General features: G+C 41.5%; 2 protein-coding genes across 2 annotated transcripts in view; one reads left to right on the forward strand and one right to left on the reverse strand.

Moving 5' to 3' along the window:
* Nucleotides 1-20,446, forward strand: part of CYP4X1 (cytochrome P450 family 4 subfamily X member 1) — a 238,861-nt gene that overhangs the window by 22,405 nt on the left and 196,010 nt on the right. The gene's annotated exons all lie outside the window — the stretch shown is intronic.
* LOC306670148 (cytochrome P450 4A11-like) lies at nucleotides 1,156-13,297 on the reverse strand. Its single transcript, XM_079154711.1, has 13 exons — nucleotides 12,935-13,297; nucleotides 10,100-10,241; nucleotides 9,391-9,435; nucleotides 8,784-8,911; nucleotides 7,690-7,814; nucleotides 7,201-7,355; nucleotides 6,675-6,781; nucleotides 6,399-6,589; nucleotides 6,164-6,297; nucleotides 4,666-4,730; nucleotides 4,447-4,523; nucleotides 1,938-2,111; nucleotides 1,156-1,653 (listed from the first exon to the last, which is right to left on the reverse strand). The coding sequence occupies exons 1-12, from the start codon at nucleotides 13,121-13,123 to the stop codon at nucleotides 1,943-1,945; spliced, it is 1,527 nt and encodes a 508-aa protein (XP_079010837.1). The 5' UTR covers nucleotides 13,124-13,297; the 3' UTR covers nucleotides 1,156-1,653; nucleotides 1,938-1,942.

A 20,446-nucleotide genomic window follows, 5' to 3' on the forward strand; every position in this document is an offset into this window, starting at 1 on the left:
AACCATTATCTTCTATCACACTTGGGCTGAGATTTCTAAATACTAAACGCTGAGTCTTATCCTACTATTGTCTTAATTATGGCACAAATTACATTCCAACCTTATGGAGTGTCTTCTACTAAAATGAGACCACTGATTGGGAAGTAATGGGAGCTTGAAATCTAGAATGGGTCTTAGGGAAGTTCCAGTGAAACTAGAGACATCAACCTTTTAAACTCTTCTGAATCACCTTATCAATTGATATCTCTATTTCTGTTATGCATTGTAGAACCAGAGAAATAACTCAGAATGGTTTTGATATACAGTACCAGCTAGGTAATACCTTACAGGGCAGAGGTAAGTTTCTCTAGAAGGGCATACATTAAAAATTATGTGAAGATTATGGCATTATTTCTTTTGTAGCCAGGACTCCTGAGTCCAGGGAATCAAGAAATGAAAATAAAAATGTTAGCACCTCCTATTACTCATAGTAATCCAACAGCAAAAGTTTTACTTTCTGTCCTGTAAACTTGTTTGCTGTTGACCTAGAGGTCTTAGGTCCAAAGAGAGAAATGTGTCCCTAGACACAGTAATTTTCTGTTGACCTTGAATTGAAGACTGCTACTAGGCTATTCTGTGCTCCTCATGTCTCCAAATCAAAGAAAGGTGCTGTACTAGCTTGTGATTGATCCAGAATCTCATATTGAACAAGGCAAGGTCCTTACTAGTAAAACTGAGGAAAGGATGTCTGGAACTCAAGAGATATTATAGAGTATCTCCTATTACTAATGCACATTGTGACTAAAGTGAGTGGAAAAATACAATCGCTAGATTTAGGCAAGACCACGAAAGTCCAAGAATCTGCAAGGATGAAGGTTTGGGTCACCCTTCCATGGAAAGACAACATGACTTACTGAGGTGCTTGCTGAAGACAAAAGGAGAGTGGAATGGGGAGTAGAAGAGACTTATGAATGCTTCTGGGACCATGGGGGCAGTGGCAGAAACAAGGACAAAACTGAGTAGGGTTATCTCTTCCTCTTGTTATAAATATGTTTGTGTGTATACATGAAAAATTTCCTTCCCTCTTGCCACATTCACATCTAATATGAGAGGTATCTATAATATTTACCTTGTATTGCATCACAGTATGACAGTCAGAACATCAAGAAAAGGAAACATCATCCACCAATTTTTTATTGTACTTGGGAGGAAAATGTTAGTGTATTTTTAATACTATTCAGGGTAGTTGGCAGAAACATGACTTTGTTTTATATCTGAAGGCTATAAACACTCTTGGAGTGGTTTGGTTACAGAGCAAATCTTTATTTTCAGATTAAGTAAGTTTATGGGGATGTATATAAATGATAATTTGCCAAAGATGAAGTGTGATGTTATTATTCACCTTGACAAGGCTGAATTAGTTACTTATTGAATTAAATGCTTGTCCAGTTGTAGCTGTGAAGAAATGTTTTGTTTGGGGTTAACATGTACAATTGGTCAACTTCAAGTACAGGGGATGATCCCTCGTAGGTGGACCTATCCAACCATTAGGAGACCTCAAGAGCAAAGGTGGAAGGTGGAGAAAAGAGTTTCTTCCTGAGAAATTCTGCAACAGCTTGGTTTTTGTCCAGGGAAATCCATCTGATCAGACATCTAATCTCCAGAGCTGTAAGACTATAAACGTGTTTTAAGTCATTAAAGTGGTGGCAGTTCATTAAAACAAAACAGGAAGATAGCACAGACACAGCACAAAGGGAAAAGACAGAAGAGAGCAGTCAGGCAGGTGACCAGAGGTTAGGTGCACAGTCAAAGATGTGGTAGGAGACAGGTAGACAGACAAGCAGATAGAGCCTACAGGCAGGCGAGATACAGAGAGCTAGACATACGGGAGGACAAAAGCAAGTAACAAGAAGAGAGAATGGCAGGCAGCAGGTGCAAAGATCAGGCCTTGTCCCTACCAGTATTAGTGGAGCTTCCTGAGATGCAGGTGGATCCCATTCTTGGACCTTAACACAAGACGTTGTATGGGGAAGGGGACTTTGGTGGAATCTGGCAGCAGCTCAAAGCGGAGCAGAGTAAGGGCCACAGCCACCTTCATTTCATTCATGGCGAATTGTTTTCCTATGCAGTTCCTGGGCCAGGAAGAGACAATGGATTAAAAAAAAAGTGACTTCAGGTCTCATCCTGAGCTGGCAAGGCATTGGCCCTGAGCCCCAGCCTAGAGCAGGGCCCAGACCAATGCTTTTCCTTATAGGCCCATTATGCATCTACCCCCAGCCTAGCTTACACTTTCTTGAACTTGATATAGCCTACCATTGTTTCAGGACCAGCCCTGACCCTACTTCTACTCTCAGGGGCATGAAATTTGTTAGGATAATGTCAGAACTCTAAGGCAGATTGTCATCACATGATTCTTTTAAACAGCTAGTCATTGGTTAGTTCACTGCCTTCACTAATAGTTTCTGGTTCCCCAGTGTGGATACCACTGGTCAGGGCTGCCTGGGGAGCAATGGGCTACACTCTCAGGGTTCACCATCCATGGGAAAAAGAATACCTGGTCCTGAAGGGGGAGACACATGTCAATGGAGCATCTCCTGGAGGAGTCATCAGGTTGAGGATCCTCAACCTGCAGCCATGCCCGTGTCCACCTCAGCGTTTAGGCTCCTGCCTCTCTCTTACCCCTCATTCTACCAGTGTTGGCTGCCTTTTAATTCTATTCCAGAAATATCCCTACCAGTCATATCCATGTCTCCTTTCTTGGACCTGTGTTGTGTCCCTGGCTCCCTTCCATCTATATGGAAGCAACAACCCAACTCAGATACTACCATGCACTCTGTGCAGTTTGGACACTGTCCAAATACTTCAGCTTTTCTCTACTCTTTATGGGCTGCTGCTTTGCCTACCTCTTGTCTGTCTAGCCCCATTTCTAAGATCAGCTCTTGTTGTTGAGGTCACTGAGGGTTTCCTCCTTTCCCCTCTGTCTATACATCTTCTAGACTCAGGCCTTCACCCCTCTCTCCTAGGCCTTCAAGTCACCATCAGTGTTTTATTCAAGAACACACCACAGTCCAAGGCCTTTGAAAGTTTCAAGGACATAGAACATTTCACAACTGTTCAATAACTGATGAGTGAGTGAAAAAAATGAAGGAAGGAATGATGGTCATCTTGGGTGTAGGTGTCTGATCCTGTACCACCCATTTCTGTTTTTTGTCACTGAACCAGGAGTGGTATTCTACATCTCTGTGTTTCTATCTCTTAGCATAGGACTTGGTGGAAATATACCTTTTCAATCTTTGTGTTTGAATTAAGTTAAAGAAATTGATAAGCACTCAGTAGATTATGCTGAAAATAATCTTAATTCTACCAAGAAAATTATGTACCTAGATTTTCCTCTCCCCTGGAGTCAGCAACATTATTTGTAGTCAGTGTCTAGGAAGAAGTAGCCCAAAAAATCAAATTTTGGAAAACAAATTTGTCAATTTGCTTAAAGCCTGTTCTAAAGCTGATAAGCATTTGAAGAATTCACGTAATCATAAATCAGAAAATCCTGTTTCTAGTAATATTTACAAGGTTTATGGCATTGTATATTCCAGAGGTCAATTCCTTGAGTGTTTGTGGATGGCCATAGCAGCCCTCTGGAGTATGCTTATCCAGCTTCATGGCTCCTTCAAGGTTTTATATTGTGTACAACCGGTGACTTTCAAGCACACGTCATATACAAAATAGTGGATTTTTCCTCCAGGGTAATTTATTGTCCTCATTTTTATCCTTTTTGTCTGAATTGGACGATGTGAACTCTAAGTGTAATTTCAAGGTAAGCAGGTCTTACTTGGTTTTTCAAAATTTTACAACTTGGAAAGCTACAAGGGGAACATGAACATTCACATACAGTCAAAAATCGTGTGGGGAGAGACTGTAGTTGTGGAGAGAATGCCCATTGCTGTAAGCTGTCTTCAAAGGGCAACGGTAACCTTTCAGGTATTGAACAGCTGGCACATGCCAAGCTTCCAGAAAACAAACCCAAATCCACTCATCATTTGCTTCAGTGATCCAAGGATTAGTGACTTGAACAAAAAGGGTGGTGGGTGGAGCTGAGACTGTGTGGGAAGAGAGGAATCAATACAAAAAGGATCCTAGAAACTAAGGGGCATAAAAACTGAAGTTAGGTTTATGTGAGCATTCCTAATTCATAAAGTCATACCCCTATACTGAGGAAAACACCAGAACACACTGATGCTGAAATTTGTCTGGCCCTTGGGTTGGGCAGTGGGCCAACGTCTCTGTGGCATAACCTGAACTGCCATCTGCTTTTGGGTATAGATGTATCCACCAAGTCTTCTTTGTTTCAACCACCATCTAAAAAGGCATACCTAGAGATGCCACATGGCAACAAAGGGATCACAAACATCAGGTTTGTACCCAGAGACTTCTATTTCCTTATCCCACCACCAACACAGGACACCTTACCTAGGTCCTCCTGAAAAGGGCAGGAATGAATGGCTGTGTCGAGAAGAATTGGGTGCAAATCGAAAAGGGTCAAACACCTGTGGAGAGAACAGAAGGACCGGAATAGGTAGGGGTCAAGTCCCTGCTTCCAACCCATGAGGGGACAGAATTCCCAGAAGTGGGAGCAGGAGGAGGTATCCTCAGAGATTATTCCCTTCCCTTCCCTCAGAACTTCCATACCTCTGGGTTTGGCCACACCTTCGGGTTGTGATGAAGAGCATAAATGGACAATGTAACAATGATACCTGCAGGAGGGTAGGAGACAAAGAGAAGACTTACTGTATGAAGTAGGGCTATGGTCCCCAAAAGCCTGGTGCTATAAATCATGTCTTTGGGCAGTATGACCCAAGTAGAAGGAGTTGGAGTGGGCTTGGCAAAGTACCTGAGCACAGGTTAGGAGTGGAAAACTATAATTCAGAAAAGAGAAGCAAAGAAAATATTGGAGGCTCACAGTTTATAGAACTCAAGTGACCACTCACATTCATCAAATGCCTTCCATGAGTCTTTGGAGAACATAAACTAATTCACTCTATATTTACAAATACTTACCAGTGGGAGGCAATTTCACAGTCTCTGAGTGGCAGTGAAATGCAAATGACAGGGAGGTTTTATCTTAATTTTTCAGATGAGGCACCAGAGACTCAGGGAGGCTGAGTGACATTTCTATGCTCACTCAGCTAGCATGGGTCAGGGAAGAGGTGAGACCCAATGGAGTTGAGGCAATGGTGTCCTTCTGCCATGAGAGGGGACTCAGATGTAGCCATTCGCTGTCTCTGCCATCCACCTGAGGGCTTCTCAGAGATGGGACTGAATGTGACTCATGACATTCTTGGTTTTATTCATTTGCCTTTCCCCTAGGACAGAATCACGTCTCCCTCTGTCCTGGTCTGATTCCTTCTCCAATCCTCCACTTCTCAGGGAATGAGAATTTTAGGGCTCAAGTCCTGAAACCACACCCAGAGGCTGTGACTATCCATGTGGAGGAGGTTCTGAGGATTGAGTCATCATCGTGTCAACTGATGTGTGTGTCCTTTTACTTGTATCACAATGGAGTTATCTGCACATTCTATCAAATATGAAGTATGTTTTCAAAAAAATGTGAAAATGAAGACAGAAATTATATACATGCACTGCAATTGTTGAATCAAGGATCAAAACCGTACAACCGGAGGAAGGAGAAGTTGTGTTCTATTTGTTTACAATGTGTCAATGCATTCTACTGTCAAGTATAACTAATTAGAACAAATTTTAAAAAAGAATCAAAACCTGGAGTGTTGGAATAAAAAATATCAGTGCAACCCAAATGGAGGTAAGAATAGTAATGAGACCATAGACTCTGAAGGTGATTGAGGGATAACCCTGGAGAATGAAGAAAGCTCATGACTCGTTTCCAGTGAAATTAAAAAACCGAAAGGGGCTGTAGGGGTAATTTAAGCCAATGTCCCAGATATAAAGTTCTCTTGGTGTTGAAGGGGAACTAATTTTTATTAAATTTTCTTGTGATCCAGGTAGGTGCCACCATTTTATATGCATCATTCTAACTGTAAAATTGGCACTGATTTTACTGGTAAGGAACAGGAGACACAAACAGGTTCAGAACTGCTGAAGCACATGGGGATTTAGATCCTCCCTTGTCCCTGGCGAGAGCTCAGGTGAGTTGAGTCTGAGATGCTCATACCTTTTGGTAAGGAGCGTCCATCAGGAAAGGTGATAGGTTTGCTGAGTTTTCTGCCTATACTTGGTACTGGTGGGTAGAGCCTCAGGGCTTCCTTGATACACATGGTGGTGTAGGGCATCTGGTCCAGGTGGTCCCTGAAGTGAAGGCCATCCTGAGGAGCAGGCGAGGCCCAGGATGACCAGCAGCTTGTCCTTACCAGAGGCAGGGCTCTCCCACCTCTTGAGCTCTCACTCACCAGGTGATGGAGGCTCCATCCCCCAGGAGGTTCTGGACCTCCTCCCTGCACTTCTGCTGATGCTCAGGGTGTGTGGCCAGAGCATAGAAGATCCAGGAGATGCCACTGGCTGTGGTGTCATGGCCCTCAAACATGAAGGTGTCCACCTCGGCACGCAGGTCCTTATCAGACAGGCTGCTCCCATTCTCCATCTGGGGAGGCCATTGGACAAGAGAGCAGGGTTTATCCCTTGCTCTGCTCCTGGCAAAGCCACAGGCTTCTTTCCCACACACTCACTTTGGCAAACAGGAGGATGTCCAGGAAATCCAAGTGCCTCTTCCTCCTGACCTTCTCCAGCTCTTCTTCATCCTGCAGCTGAGCCTTTCTCTGCCTGATCACTTGGTCTGGTTCAGGACAATAATTATAAGGCAAAATCAAGAGGTATGGCAACTGCTAGGAGCCATGTGAGCCACCTTCCCCAATCTGGGTGCCTGTAGAGCTCAGGATGCATTTGGAGCAGGTGTGTGGGCCAGTGGCAGGAGTTTAGCACCACTTTTCGGAGCACAGCACATGAGGCTCTGCATGAGTCACTGGGATGGGTCTCATTTCACATTACCAATGTGATGGCATAAGCAACCACCTCCATGCTGCCTTACCCCCTAACATTTCCGTTCCCAACACTTGCACTACGGAACTATCCAGCATGAATATGTTTCAGGTCCTTCATGGGCACCAGGGCACCTGGCTGTGCCTGAGGGGTCATGCCCAGCTCCTTTGGGCTAATCCTGGTAAAGGAGGGGAAACAGTAGGAGGAGACAAAAACCTGTGTGCTTATGGGCAATCTGGCAGGCGTGGTTGGACCAGCGGCCAGCAGAGGTCAGTCTATAGATGGTGTCATTCTGATGAAAGGCATTCCGCAAACGAGAAGGTATCAAGTAGCTCAGGTCACAAATAGCCTGGATGTAGGACTGGAAATTCCTGAGGGAGAGCATGCACAACAGACTGTTGACAGGGAGGTCTGACCTGGAGGCAGAACGGACTCTGAGATGAGATTCACTGTGTGGTAGAGACAGACAACACTGAGGCACAGGGTTTTGGAAGGTGGCATGAGCATTCAGGCTTCTACCTGTGTTGGGGGTCAGGGTTCTGTGGCTGGGACAGGGATGAGCTTGCTTAGGAATTAGAATTTGGACTGGGGTCAGAATCTGTCTTTTTGTGACGGTAAGCTTCCAATAATTTCCACCTGCCTCTCAGGTGAGTCCACACCAATTGGTAAGAACAAGGACCTTATAGTTGAAGGGTTGTCACTGACCTGACCAACAGGTCACTGTCCTGGTGGCTGAAGGCACACTTCATGATGGTTTCCAGGGTCATCAAAGAGATGTGTTGAGAGATCTCAAGACAGGAGTCCTGGTTGATAAGCTTCTCCCATTTGTTCTGAGGTGGGAGGGGAACATTGATCTCAGTTCTCCTAGAAAGCCTGGGCTGTGAGGCTCAGCCCTCTGTGTGTCTTAATAGTCTGATGGAGTTTCCTCACTTTATAAAGCAGATATATGACAGAAAGTTTAGGCTCGAAAGAAAGCATTTTTAAAGTGATTTGCATTTTATCACAAACTTTTTTTTTATAAAGTTAAATGTGTTCTTATATTGGTATTGCTTTGGTTTGAATTTTAGGAAGAAGTTATTATAAAAATTGTTTTTTGTTAGGTCAGAAAACACTATTTTTTGAAGAACAAAGAGGAGGAGTACCCTGCTGTTCTGGGACCTGAGCTAGTCCAGAGGGCCAGGCAAGATACCATTTGAGGGTATAAAAGTTTGCAGCATTATGAATCCTAAAGAGCCAGGATGTGACTTCCAAGGAAGCACAGTCAGGAACTTCAATTCCTTTTCCTTTGGCAAACTTTTGCTGAACATATATGGGTAATAAAGTAACAACTTTGGTGAAAGGCGATGGCACAGCAGGTTGGTTGTAAGATGTGGAGCTGGTATCCATTTCACTGCATGCATTATGCAAGTACATGCAAAGGCCATATAGAAGTCCTAGGCACCCAGATCAGAGCATGACTGAATTGCATCCTGGGAAGTGAACCTGCCACTGAAGATGCCAGGTCAGCCAGGGACAGGTATAACTGCTGTCTGGCACAACTGAATACTTCTCTAGTTCACTGTGCTGAAGGCTTAGAAAAGGTAGGTGGTCTATATCCACCCTGATGCTGTCTGCCTTGGACCATAAGCAAAGTGTGATTCTATCCTTATATATGGGTCCTCTGTGATCTACTTTTGAGGAATCTGTTCTCACAGTAATGGTCTGAGAGAGTTTCTTCGTGTGACTGATGGCTGTAAGAGTGAAATCTGAACATGTCCTGTGAATGGATGAATGGAAATGAAAGAGAAAGAGAAACTCACCAGCATCACTCTGACAGAGTCAGCCATGACTCCCATATAGGGCTTCAGGATGTCATAGTGGAAGGCTGGTGTCAACATCCGACGGTGCTGGAACCACGTGTGCCCATTCAACAGGAGCAAACCATACCCTGGGTCATACATGGTCATGTGCATGAGTGAGTGGGCAATAGGAGCAGAGGGAGACTGGGACAATTTGAGAGAGACAGATGGTGGGAGAAGAAAATCCAGATTACAGAACTTCTTTAGACAAAGACAGTAATGAATGGTACTTTTCAGGAATATGAATTTCCCAATTGGGCTGGTGTATCTAGTGTGATTATGACAGCTGCGAGGTAATTGTTGAAAGGAGTTGAAAAAAGGTCAAAGAGGGGCAAGAATAATTATCACACTGAAAGCATTTGGAGATAATTAGGAGAGATGTACAAGGAGCTGATGCTCAGGAGGAAACACAGCTGCATGAGGAAGTGGTGAGGGTCAAGTTAGAAGAAAAGAATTGAGGTTTGATTTAAGGAGGGGTCATCATATCACATCAACTCTTGTTCTTTGTTAGTCTGAGAGATATCTTGGTAACAGTGACTGGGGAGAAACTATGTGTAGATGTACATACCAATCCAGGGAGCGAGAAATCTGTAGGTACTTTGAGATTTGGGGTCTGAAAGCAAAGATAGGACTTTTCAGAAAAGTAGCAGTGACAAAATACTGTAGCCTGTAGGGAAGTATGATTGGGGCCATAGTCTGCCACGAGTTCTTGGTGACTGTCAGTTGGCAGTTTGTTATGTCACCTCCCACTGGGTCCCAAGCCCTTCAGTCTCTGTCCTGATAGTCAGCTGGGCTCAGGAAAACAGTCTCTGTGGACTAGTAACTGAACACCCCCTGGACTGTGACAGGGACTTGAAGCATAGAACGTGACCTCAATCACAAGGAGGAAGACAGAGCAGAGCCTTGTGGCTTTTCTACAGTGGGTGGTCACTTAGTCTCCCTATGACACAGGACAGAGAGGGATATAGCCATTGTGGATATAAGTTTCATTTTTAACATCTGGGGCAATCTGTATCAGAGATCAGCTCAATTTGGTTTACAAAGTTAAAAAGCAATAAAGAAAAAAATGTTTGGTTCTGCATAGTTGTTTAAATAAACATTTGGTAGTCAGAATAGTATATTGCTCCCTTTTGTCTGGGTTGTGGGGTGGGTGGAAGGCTGGAAGAGGGTTTGCACATTTGAAATGTCACTTTTTTCTGGAATTTTACAGACACAGCACATGTACCCAGGAGAAAAGAGCTGCTGCTGCGGCTGCTGGGATGGGATTTTGTTCTCACCTGATCTCCCCATAATCACCTTCATGTAGTCAGGGTCATAAACCAGGAAGAAGATCCTATTTCCCCATAGCCAGCGAGGACAGGCACTTGGAAATTTCTCTGTCCATTTCAGTGTCTCTTGCAGTTCCTCATCCATTTGGATCTGCCATCAAGTAAAATAAAATCAATGTTTTCCTTTAAATTCAATTTTTGGAGTAGGGATGAAGGGTTTATGAGAAGGTAGTCTTGGATCCATCCATAGAGATCAGAGAGTCAGACTATTTGGGAGGACCTGGGTTCTAGTCCAGACCCTTGCGGTCTCCCCACTTATAGGACCTCATTCAGCACTTCCCTTAGAACTTCTTGATAAATATTCATGGTTGAACTCCATGGTGCACAAAACTCCTTCACACACTTTCATTGGAGTTATAGCTTAATTGTGTTCTTTTCAAATTCATATGTTAAAGTGCTAACCCTTAATACCTCAAAAAGTGGTGTTATTTGAACATAGGATCTTTATAGACGTAATCAAAGTAAAGTGAGGTTGTTAGGGTGGGCCCTCATTCAGCATGACTGTGGTCATTATAAACAGAAGAATTTTGGACACAGCAATATGTGTAGAGAGAAGACAATGTGAAGGAACATAGGGAGAAGATGACCAGAGACTCAGGTCTGCAACAGGTACCTCCTTCAGAGCCCAGCATGGAGGAGGGACAGAACCAGAGACCGAGCCGCCAGGCCTCTGCATCTCTTCTTTCTCTTGCATTCATTCATCCAGAAAATATTTATTGAGGCCCTGCTGTGTACCATGACTTCTAGAAACTGATGATAAAGCCATGAATCAGCAGAAACACTCCTTGCTTTTGTGCAGCTCAGGTTCATATGGTGGCCAGGGCATTCCTACCCTTCCCGTATTGACACATCTCCATGATTCCACAGGTCATGTCTGTGGTCTGTGTGGTGTGCTGAGTTCTTTCTGAATATCTGAGTGTGACAACATGGCCACAGTGTCCACCTAGTCCTTTTAAGTGTGACTAGGATTGCAGAGAGCTTTTAGAGTTCACCTATTGGGGGGAAAGAGAAATCTGAAAGAAAGGGGAGCAAGGTAGAGGTGTGCAAATGTTTTTTTCTACAGTCAATGAGTGAATATATGAAAAAGTAAAAGGAAGAGTGGATTCACTCATTTGTTTATTTGATAACTATTTTATGAGAACTTATTTTGTATGAATTGCCTTCTGGGATCTAGGGATAATCAGTGAATAAATATAGTTCCTGCTATCATGCAGCTTACAGTCTAGTGGGGTGGGTCTGGGGCAGTCCATTCCGACTTGAACTAAGAATTGTCCTGCTTAAATTCCTTAATGAGGGTATTCTATATTCTCCTGTCATGTCCATTATAGAAGCTTCCTTTGTCCTTTAATCTAGTACAGGGACTGGTTAGTGGGAGCCCTTAACTTCCAGCTATATGACTTTGTCCCCTGCTGCTTGCTAATGCTGCTCCTGGGTACTGCCATTGGTTAACCCTAACTACACATAGCACTCAAGTTCCTAACTTAGGTAGTAGAGCTAGTGAATAAATGAAAATCTCTATAAGACTAGAAATATTTGTCCACAACTGTTATTAGCTAATGGAAGTTGCGAAGTAATTTAGCACTGTAATATTATTTACGTAAACAGATATTATCTATTTGTCGAGTCTACAAATAATCTTATGTACATCAGTGTAATGGAAATTTCACCAGAGAAGTCATTAATGGTTCATTATATCAGGAGCTAGTTCTGACAAGAGCATCATTCAGCTGATGACACCTACATCAAACAAAAGTTCACAATGTTTCAAAATTAACAAATAATCTAGAAGTTATTTGTATAACAATTTGTGTGATCAAACTGACTATTTCTCTATGGCCAATTCTAATAGTTCCTATATTTGGTTCCCCTATGCCGATAATCATTTGGCCTCCTCACAGAGACGGCCTAGCTCTGAGTGCCCCACCTCCCAGATTGCCAGTACAGGGGTCTATGATCTCACTCCCCAACCCTCAGGCTGCTCCTTTCTCTCTTCCTTAGTGACTCCATACCTGTTCCAGGCTATGACGGGTTTTGTGGTACAGGGAGGGGGTGATGGGCTTGGTTCTAAGGATATCACAGACCAAGGTGTGTGGGAGGAGATTGGAGAGGTTAACAGACTATGTGTAATGAATAACTAAAAAATCAGTACTGCTCAACTGCAGGTCATCCTGCCTCCCTCTTGCATTTGCACCACTGTTAGGGTTTCAGCTCTAAATCGTCCCTTCTGAAAAATTCCTTAGTTTTAGGCAAACCAAATCAGTTGGTCCTTCTACTGGACAACACCCACCCACCAGAAGAGTGACTACTTTCCTGTGTCCAGACACATTCTGAGATTCATGTCCATTGCCACCACACACCAAGAACACCCACAGGATAGGGATTCCATAACACTAATATTTGTGATCCCAGGCAACCTCAGGGCCAGGTATAGAGGACAGCATTGAGTGGCGGAGGCAGGAAAGCATCTAGAAGTCTTCTTCTTTGAGTGAGTGAAGTAAGGGTGCTCAATCTGAAGAGGAGACTCAGAAAGAACCAACCTCAGGCCTCCAAGCACAGGGCTTCTAGGACAGATGGCAGATCTGCATAGGGAAGGAGCATGTGAGAGATCAGAGTAACAGCAATACAGGACTCTTGTGAGGGATGAGCCCACCTGAGAGGTGAGCTAGGTGTTCCTTGGAGGACATATTACGCTGGTTCACAAGAGGCTTTGCCCTGCAGACTTGCTGACCTGGCTCTGAGAGCTCTGGCTTCCCTGCCCCCTCTCCCCTTCCTCTTTGCTCCTACCTTGTGCCCAAAGAACCAGTGGGAGGGCGGGCATGGGAACTGCTTCAGGACTCTGAGCAACCACTGCCTGCACAGGTAGAACTGGACAGCCTTGAAGAGCAGCAGAAGCAGGCCAAGCAGGGAGGTCAGCTGCAGGAACCCAGAGATGCTGCCCAGGACTCTGAAGAGGCTCAGTGCAGAGTTGCTCATGGTGTAAAAGCTTCTAGTTCATTCACTGTCCTTTAGTGTCACTGAACACCCAACTGATCTACTCTGCCTAGATCCTGGAAATATGTCCCTCCCACCTGGGGGAGGGAGAAAGATGAGGGCAGAGCTGGACTTTACAGTGGAGTTGGTCAGCCTGAAAGATCCACTGTGGGAGACAGGAATTTTGGTCAGTTGACAGTGGTAATGGTCATGCATATACTCATTTTCCCTTCTTCCTTTCACTCACAAATATTTATTTATTCATTTATCTGTTAACCACTTTCCCTGTTTTTTCCTTTTTTTAATTTGAAAATCATTTTATCTTTTTTATTTGTACACATTAATGGTACAGTGTGATATTTCAGCACATGGATATATCATGTACTGATTCAATCAGGCTAATTATCATTCCGGTCCCCTTTAACATTTATCTTTTCTTTCTCTTTCCCATTGACTTAAGTTTTATTTTTTAAATATCAAACAAGTTTATCATGCAAAAATAGCTTTTCTGCTAACACACTATCTAAAGTGAGGGTCACCATGCCCTGCACCTCTTCCCTGACTTCATGATTATGACTGCTGCTTTCCTGGCCTCAGCAGAGAGTTCCTTGAGTTCACTCTGCAAGTCCAGCACCTGTGTATTTACTTGGAATCACCAATGTCAAGTTCTCCCAGTAGATGGTGAATGGGCATCAATTGATCATAATAGAGTACCTAAACACTTCTGGTGTGTTCACTTCATGGGCAGCTGGTGCTGCCTGGTGTCCAGGGCTGTGGGGAATGAATGTCTTGTACTGCTCCTTGAAGCATTTAGCCACTGCCTGAGAGGACCGAGCATGCTCTGGGCTTTGGGCACATCTGCCAGCTCCTGCTTCCTCTGATAGAAGTCTTAGCCTCAGCTCACAAGCCTTTTCCTGTAGCTTCTACTTCCTTGGCACATTATCAATAAGTTCTTTTGTGCCTTTTTTTTGAACTGAGTGAGGCTGTTCTCCATCCCATGCTCTCTTTGTTTTTGTGGAGCAGGTCGGGTTTCCTTCCGCTTTTACTCACCTTCCACTGATTTTTAACCCCTCTGCTGCAGGATCCTTTTGGGTCATGTTCTTCTTGTACTGCAAGTAAGGACACTCGACCATTCTCTGATTTTGCACTCTTTTCCTTTTGTCTTGGTGCCAGTGGGGGTGTTGGAAGAGATCATGGAAGACTGCTCAGCTGCGACCTGAGGAATCCTCAGAATCCCCTCGTCCACTAGAAGGCTGGCTCTTCAAGCTATTGTTTCTTTCTTTTGGAAGCTTTGAATTCTTTTACTTCTTTATAATATATATATTACATTTTTGTAAACTGTTGTTACTCTACTGTGTTGTGGTGGCACCTAAACCTCTTTCCTAAAAGTAGTTTGATATCTGTGACCGGAACTCCCTTTGTCCCTCTGTACCCCACTCTTCTAACCTGTAGTGACCACTGTTTTACATTCTACTTCTATGAAATCAACTTCTCAGTTTTAATCCCATCAATTAATGGGCCAAGGAACTGCACAGACACTTCACAGAAGAAATACAATTGACCAACAAACATATAAATGCTCCTTGTGCATTTTGGATGTTAACCCTCTGTCAGATGAATAGTTGGAAAATATTTTCTTGCAACCTCAGGATGTCTTTTCACATTGTTGACTTATTCCTTTGCTTCTTATTTTGATAAAATCCTGTTTGGCTATGTTTGCTTTTGTTGTTTGTGGTTTTGAGATTTTATCCAAAAAGTCATTGCCTATACCAATGTCATGAAGTGTTTTCCCTAGGTTGTCTACCATACTTTTATAGTTCTGGGTCTTACACTCAGGTTATTGATCCATTTGGAGTTGATTTGTTATAATTGGTGAGATTTAAGGATTTAATTTCATTTTTATGATTATGGATATCCAGTTTTCTTAGACTGATTTATTAAAATTTCCTAGACCAATTTATTAAAATTTCTCCAATGTATGGTTCTGGCACCTTGGTTGAAGGTGAGTTGGATATTGTTATGATTTGGATATGAAGTATCCCCTCAAGGCTCCTATATAAATGCAGGTGGTGAAATGATTGGATTATGAAAGCCATGAACTAATCTGGATTAATTCATTTGACGTTTTGATAATTTGAATGTTTTACTGAGTGGTAACTATAGGCAGATGGGTGGAGTGTGGCTGGAGGAGGTGGGTCACTGGGGACATGCATTGAGGATCATATATTTTGTCCCTGTCTCCTCCTGTGCACACTCTCTCTGCTTTCCAGGTATCATTAGCTGAGTTGCTTTCTTCTACCACACCTTTCTGCCATGATGTTTTGCCTCACCTTGGCCCCAGGGCAATGGGGTTGAACAACCATGGACTGAACTGCTGAAACCATGAACCAAAATAAACTATTCTTCCTCTAAGTTGTTTTGTCAGGTGTTTTGGTCATAGCAACAAAAAGCTGACTAGCACCAATGTTGATATGTGGATTCATTGCTGGGTTCTCTGTTGTGTTGCTTGCCTATGTCAGTTTTTATCCCATTAACCGACTGTTGTGTTAAGTACAATTTTGTAGTATGTTTTATGGTAAGGTATTGTAATGGCTCCACTTTGGTCTTTTTACTCAAGATTGGTTAGTTTATTCATCATCTTTTGTTGTTTGTAAAAATTTAGGATTGTTTCTCTGTTAAGAATGCTATTGATATTTTGATGATATTGCATGAATATGTAAATTACTTTGGGTAGCATAGACATTTTTGCACATTGATCCTACTAATTCACAAACATGGGATGTTTTCATATTTTTTTGGTACATCTTCCTTTCTTTCATCAGTGTTTTAAAATTTTCATTGTAGAACTCATTCACTTCCTTGGTTAAATTTTTTCCTAGCCATTTTATTTGATTTTTGTAGTTTTTTTTGAATGGAATTTTCTCTTGATTTTCTTTTGAATAAGTTAATTATTGGTATATAGAAATGTTGCTACTTTTTATATGCTGATCTTTGTATTCTGCAACTTTACTCAATTTGTTTATTAGCTCTTACACTTTGTAATGGAATCTTTAGGCTTTTCTGGATATAAAATCATGTCATCAGCAAATAAAGATTATGTAACTCCCTCCTTTCTTATTTGGATGTTCTTCATTTCTTTCTCTTGCCTACTGCTCTGCTGTGGCCAAGACTGGCGATACTCTGTTGAATAAGAGTGGTGGAAATGAACATCTATGTCTTGCACCAGATCTTAGAGGAAACAAATTTCAGCTTTTTCTCATTCAGTATGATGTTGTCCATGGGTTTGTCACATAAAGCCCTTACTGTGTTTAGGTACTTCCATTCCTAATTTGTTGAGGATATTCTAAACAAAGGGATGTTGACTTTCATCAAATGTTTTTTTCTGCCTCTATTCAGGTGGCATAAGATTTTTGTCCATTCTGTTAAAATATTGCATTTATTGATTTGCATATTTTGAAACTTCCTTGTATCTGTGAACTAAAATATCCCATTTTTTTGATGTGCTATTGTATTTGACTTTCTAGCACTTCAATGAGATTTTTTTCACTTATGTTCATCAAAGATATTGGCCTAAACAGAACAAATAAAACTTTTTGAAAAAAGCTATTGCTGTGTGTGTGTGTGTGTGTGTGTGTGTGTGTGTGTGTGTGTGTTCTTGTCTGCTTTTATTTTAAGGGTGATTCTGACTTTGTAGAATGTATTTGGAACAGTTCCCTGTCTTTCAATTTTGGAGTAGTTTGAGAAGAATTGGTGTTAGTCCTTCTTTAAAAACTTGGTGAAATTCAGCAATTAAATCATTTGCTAGTGGTGTTTTCTTTCTTGGGTAATATTTAATTACCAATTCAACCTTGTTACTTGTTAGCATTAGTAGTTCTGTGTCTTCTTGGTTCAATATTGGTAGGTTATATATATCCAGAAATGTATCCATTTTTCTAGGTTTTGAAATGTGTGGACATACAGTTAGTTGTTCATAATAATCCTTAATGATCCTTTATATTTCTTTGGTATCAGTTATAATCTCTCTTTTCATTTCTGACTTTATTCATCTTTTACTCATCTCCTCTCTTTTTTTCTTGGTTAGGTTAGCTAAAGGTTTTTCAATTTTGTTTATCTTTTGGAAATATCACTTCTTTATTTTGTTGCTCTTTTATATTTTTTAGTCTCCTTTGTTTATTTCTTTTCTTTTCTTTATTACTTCTTTCTTCCAATGAATTTTGGGATTAGTTTGTTCTTTTTGTTCTAGTTCCTTGTGTTGCACCATTATATTGTTTCTTTGAGATTTACCTACTTTTTAAAGAATGTAAGCACTTATTACTATAAATTTCCCTTTTATGATTGCCTTTGTTGTATCCCATTGATTTTGGTATGTTGTGTTTTTTTCATTTGTTTTTACTGGTGAAGTGAGTTTTTATAGGTAGCATATCATAGGATCTGTTTTTTTTTTTTTAATGCACTCAGCCAATTATGTTTTTTTATTTGGAAAGTTGACTCCATTTACATTGAAGGTTATTACTGATAGGAAAGTACTTACTCCTGTTGTTTATTTAATTTTTTTCTAGCTGTTTTGTGTATTCTTTGTTCCTTTTTCTCTTGTTACTTGTCTTTTTCATCTGGTATTTTCTGTATTGATAAGGTTTGAGTGATTCTTTTCTTTTTCTCTTTTATGAATCTGCTCTACTAATGAGTTTTATACTTTCATGTGTTTTCATAATGACATTTATTTTTGTGTCATTAGTATATATAGGACTCCTAAAGCATTTTTTGTGAGACTGATCTTGTGGCAATAATTTCCTCAGATTCTGCTTTCTTTGGGAAGTATTTCTCATCCTTCTGAAGGATAACTTTTCTGATACAGTATTCTTGGCAGGTAGGTTTTTCTTTTTCTTTTCTTTTTTTTTTTTTTTGAGGGGATGGTTGTTTGTTTTATTTCTTTTCAAGACTTTGAATATATTCTCATAATCTCTTCTAGCCTTAAATATTTCTCTTATAAAATTTGCTGTCAGTCTAATGAGAATTTGCTTATATGTAATTTGATGCATTTCTCTGGCTGTTTTTAGGATTTCTTCTTTGTCTTGGACTCTTGAGAATTTGACTATAGTTTGTTGTGGAGAGGTCCTATTGGATTAAATCTAAATGGGGCTTTTTGAGTTTTCTGGCCCTGGATGTCCACATATTTCCCAAAATTCAGAAAACTTTCAGCTACTATTTTATTAAACAGTTTTAAAAATGATTTTCTTTTCTTCTTCAGTATCTCCCATAATGTGAGAATTTGTTTACTCAATGGTATCTCATAAGTTGTGTTGGCTTTGTTTTTCCTATTTACTTATTTCATTTTGTCTGACTGGATATCTTCAAAAGACATGTTTTCAAGGTTGGAATTTGTTTCTTTAGCATAATCTAGACTGTTAACAAACTCTTGATTGCATTTTTATTTCATTTATTTATTTATTGAGTTCTTCATCTCCATGATTTGTTTGGTTTATTTTCATGATCTATATCTCTTTGCTGAATTTTTCAATCAGATCATGAATTGTTTTGCTAATTTTGTTAAATCAATAGTCTATATTCTTTTGTGTCTAACTGATTTTCTTTAAAATCAACATTTTGAATTTTTTCAGTCAATTTATCAGTTTAATTTTCTTTCCTGCTAGAAAGATAGTATATTCCTTTGGAGGTGCCATGTTACCTTGCTCTTTCTTTTGTGTGTGTGTTCCTCTTTGTTGACACTTGTGTATATGGTATATCAGTTTCCTCTACCACTTTTACAGGATAGTTTTGTGATAAAAGATGTGTCCTAGGGTTTCAGTCGGACAGGTTACATTGAATTTGGTTCCAGGATGGAACAATAGTGAAATCTCCACATAGCTTCTTCAGTGACTTCTTCATAGCTTCATCAACATTTGTGATGCCTGTGGTATGTCAATGACCTGGGCTATGGAGATTTGTGGGATATCTCTGACAGTTGGATGCAGCTTTCTTAGGAGGATAGGTACACTGGCAGCTGTGGAGGCAATGCTTGCTGTTGCATATGTGCTGAGCATCTGTTGGTTTGTGTAGGTTGCTTCAGGCGAGGCTGATTTGATGGGCCAAGGTAGGTCAGGTATGACTGGCACAGAAGTGGAGAGAAAGTGCTGGTCTGTTTCTGAGGGGCTCAAGAGGGCAGAGCTACTTTGTTGGGTCCCAGAAGGTACAATGTTGTGTGCCCAATAGTGAGTGCAGGGTAGCTGTCAGTGTCTGAGAACTTTGTAGGAGCCATGTGGGAGCTGAGACACAATGGTCAGCCTGGATGGGGTGCCAGTCAAAGTCCATTGGCTGCACACTTGCCTTCATGGGGACTTAACTGACTGAGTTTCTCAGGGTTGACTGGCAGGTTGCTTTCTTGGACTGTGTTTAGATGAGAGGAGCCACTTGGCTGCTTCCTGTGGCCTTGGCTGGCTGTGCTGCTCAGGTCAGGCCCCATAGCTGCTTCTGAATAGGAATTTGGTTGGGCTGACTGGCTGCATTGAGAAACTACAGGAGGATGGTCCTCAAGATGATGCTGTGTCACAGAAGCTTGGGTGATAGGGGCCACAACATAGGCTGGGCTCTTTCTTTGAGTTAATGAAGTAATTTGGATGCCCTAATACCTTGATCAACTGGCCTCAGGGCCAGTGAAATTTTCCAGCTTCTTCAGTAGCAAGTACTTCAGGTGTCTGTAGGTTTATTTCTGGGGCCTCCTACTTACTCATTCCCTACTGTGTGGAATTTAGGTTTTATCTCCTTTGGGAAAATATGATGGTAATGTTGTGTGCTTTGTTTCTTTCTTTACAAAGTCTTCCTGGGTGTCTGTGCTTTATGTCACTGCCCTACTGTGCTTCCTCACTCTCCCTCAAACACTCCAATGTAATAAGTATTTTTTTCTTTGATTTTGTCCGTGTTTGTGGAGGGAAGTGTGTCTAGCATCCTGCTAATGACATTCCACTAGGCCCTTACTGTGTTACCAGGCAGGATGGTAGGTAGGATGCACAATAGCAGTGACATAAACCCTGACTCAAAAGAATTAACAGTCTAGTTTACTAAATGTTCAGCAGATGTGGTTGGTTGTACTATTGCCCTTATTTCTGTGATATAAATTGATGACAGAGGCAAAGTGGTGTTTTTAGAGGCAAACAGTCATTGAGGGTCCATGGTGAGTTTGGAATCCTTCTCTGTTGGATTATAAAATTACCTCTCCCAACTACTTTCAAAATGCTCCCAAGAGCTTTCACCTTTGTCTTTCCTAATAAGAAGGAATTCCTTACACAATCTCTGGGGCCAGAGTTCTTTTTGTTTTTTCTTTCCTAAATC

Source organism: Sciurus vulgaris (assembly GCF_902686455.1).
Source record: "Sciurus vulgaris genome assembly, chromosome: 1".
NCBI classification, from domain to species: Eukaryota; Metazoa; Chordata; class Mammalia; order Rodentia; family Sciuridae; genus Sciurus; species Sciurus vulgaris.

Excerpts from the sequence above, each read along its gene's own strand:
- LOC306670148 (XM_079154711.1), bottom strand. The coding sequence starts at position 13,123 with ATGAGCAACTCTGCACTGAGCCTCTTCAGAGTCCTGGGCAGCATCTCT. Across the intron at positions 9,436-10,099 it reads GGTGATTATGGGGAGATCAG|ACCCCAAATCTCAAAGTACC; the intron begins GTGAGAACAAAA and ends CTTTGCTTTCAG. Across the intron at positions 4,524-4,665 it reads AGGTGTGGCCAAACCCAGAG|GTGTTTGACCCTTTTCGATT; the intron begins GTATGGAAGTTC and ends TTCTCTCCACAG.